This window comes from Galeopterus variegatus, unplaced genomic scaffold, assembly GCF_000696425.1.
Source record: "Galeopterus variegatus unplaced genomic scaffold, G_variegatus-3.0.2 Scaffold960, whole genome shotgun sequence".
In the NCBI taxonomy this organism is placed as follows: Eukaryota; Metazoa; Chordata; class Mammalia; order Dermoptera; family Cynocephalidae; genus Galeopterus; species Galeopterus variegatus.
This window is the reverse complement of record NW_007727071.1, coordinates 132,843-135,295: the sequence shown is the minus strand read 5'-3', so window position 1 is coordinate 135,295 and position 2,453 is coordinate 132,843. Positions and strand designations below refer to the sequence as shown.

General features: G+C 61.7%; 1 protein-coding gene across 1 annotated transcript in view; it reads left to right on the top strand.

Annotated features, from left to right (window-relative positions):
* The window catches only part of SHANK3 (SH3 and multiple ankyrin repeat domains 3), a 50,127-nt gene extending 48,295 nt beyond the window's left edge, over nt 1-1,832 (top strand). Inside the window, 2 exon segments of the mRNA XM_008573759.1 lie at nt 6-304; nt 1,668-1,832. Of these exon segments, the coding sequence (XP_008571981.1) occupies nt 6-304; nt 1,668-1,832 (464 nt within the window).
* Nucleotides 1,833-2,453: the final 621 nt, after the last annotated feature.

Sequence of the window (2,453 nt, the reverse complement as noted above, 5' to 3'; positions counted from 1 at the left end):
GGCGGCGGGTGGCCCTGGGGGTGGGGGCAGGGCCCTGACACCGCCCCCAGCCATCTTCCTCACAGGGGCCCTCCCCGAGGAGGGGTGCGGCCCGCCCCCCACGCCCTTGGGCACCTATGGCAGGGAAGCCTCCCTGCCTTGGACCCCGAAGTCTCCGGTTCCCGCCCTGTGTGTGTGCTCGCGTGTGTGCGTGGGTGAAAGTGGGTGCACTGAGCACGTGGCGCCCTGCGTGTGCCTGAGTGCTGAGCGGGCCCAGGGGCCACTTGGGCCGGTGGGTGTGTCGGGGCTGCGGGAGCAGACGCGGGTGTGTGCTGGTGGGGAAAGCGCCCTGCCTCCTCTTCCAAAGAAAGTCAGAGGCCACACTGCACCCTGGGTCCTGCTGCCTGCCCAGCCTGTCCTTCCAGAGCTCCACCCGGTCCCAGCGGGCTCCCTAGTGAATCCCTGCTGCTTGGGTGGGCCCCAAGTGCTCCTTGGTGGCAGTGCCCCTAGAGTCAGGCCAACGCAGGCCCTGGGGAGAGTCAGAGACCCCCATGGGCCCCCCGGCCCCCTTACTGTGACTCCTCACACTCAGCAATGGCCTGTGGGGTGGGGGGCCCTGGGGTGTTTTTAAACCTAGGGTTTGGAGTCTGGACGAAGCTCCATCCACGGCACTCACAAGTTTCTGTTTATATTTCTAGCATTTTTAAAAAAAAAAAAAAAAAAAAGACAGAAAACAGAAGTTTTCACACAGCCCAGGGGCCTGGCACACCGGTCTGTGCCCACCCGCCCCTCCCCGGCCCACCGGCCCCATTCCCTGGGCACAGAGTCACACCCACTAACCCCTTCACCAACAGACCAGGTCACACACACAGCAGCAGTCACTGTAACAGACTGCCACATGCACACGCAGTCTCACACTCACCTGTGGGTTTTTGGTTCCGTTCAATTTGGGTTTTTAACTTTACAGGGTCAGTCCCGCTTCACCCCCTTTTGTATGGAGTTCCATCCAGGGGATTTCACCCCTGCTCCAGTCCCGAGGCCTCCTGACCCTGACGTTGTGATACACCCCACAGAGATCTATGTTTCTTATATTATTATTATTATTGATAATAATTATTATAATATTATTATGTAATAAATTTATAAGAAATGAAACCGCGTCTCAATTGCCTGCTCGAGGGGATATTGGGAGCGCAGTTTTGTCCCTCTCAGACAGGGTCACGCAGACCTGCCCAGCCTTGGCCATATGTGCTGGTGACTCAGAACCCTGTTTCCGTGCCAGCCTCCACGTCCCAGTCCCAGCGTCTCCCAGCATCTTCTCTGGGTCCGCTGGGTCTCAGCCGGGGGTCTCTGTTCCCCAGCTCACCAAGTGGCACCTCCCCAGCTGGAAGTCTGGTCGTCGTCCGGGGCCCCTGTCACATTTTCAAGCTCCGGGTCTAAAACCTCCCTCCAGTGTCCCGTTGTATAAAGGCTGCTCTCCGACACTCTCGTGTCCCTCCCTGCTGTCCTACCCCCTGGCCACGCTCTGGCCTCCTTCCTCCCTCTGAGCTGGTTCAGTGGCTTTCTGCCTGCATCCCTACCGTCTGCTCACGAACACCCGACTGTGTCTGTCGGTGAAGTGGGGGGGGGGGTCCCCACAAGCTGTCTGGCTCCTCCCTGTCTCCACCGTGCACACGCGCTTCCTGCAGTCTCACTGCATTCCTGCGGTCCCCGAGGCCACCACAGTGCTCTACAGCCGCACCTCCGCCCATGCCCACCTCCTCCTGCCTGGGTCACCCATCCTGTGCCAGCTTAAAGCCTATGTGCCCTCGGAGGCCGAGCTCTCGGTCCCTTCTTCCAGGAAGCCTCCCTGACCTGCCCTCCGGGACTGAGTTGGCTTCGGGCCATGCGCGCGGCCCCCGCGGCTGGACTGAGCTCCCCAGGGCGTACGTGTATTTCCCCTTCCTGTCCTGAGCCAGCCACCGCACACACAGACATTGTCCTTCAAGAGTGCACAGGCAGTTACGGAAGCGGCCAGCTGCCACTAGCAGAGATGTGGTGAGGGAGGGGTGTCCTCAGTGGCACCTGTGGGTGGGCGGCCCATCACCGGGCAGGGGCACCTCAGTGCCTGGAAGGGGCTGGTGAGCTGCGTCTTGAAGGATGGGATGAGCAGTAAGGCGGGCAAAGGCGACCAAGTGGGAGCTGTGATGGGGTGGGGACACAGGACAGGGCTGAGAGAGGCCGCGGACAGAGGGCAGCGGATGCACAGCCTGGTCACGCAGGGTGGAGGCGAGAGTGGATACGGCAAAGTGACAAACGTCGACCTTGACTCTGAGGGTGTCCCTGGTCTGGGTGGGGCCGGCAGGGAAGCGCGAAGACCCCGGAGGCGGTGGGAGTGGGGGCTGCAGCCCCGGGCAGGCAGCTGAAGGGAGCGGGTGACGTCCGGATGTGGATGTCCCCGCAGGGAACGGCAAAGGCCCTGGCCAGGCGGTGAC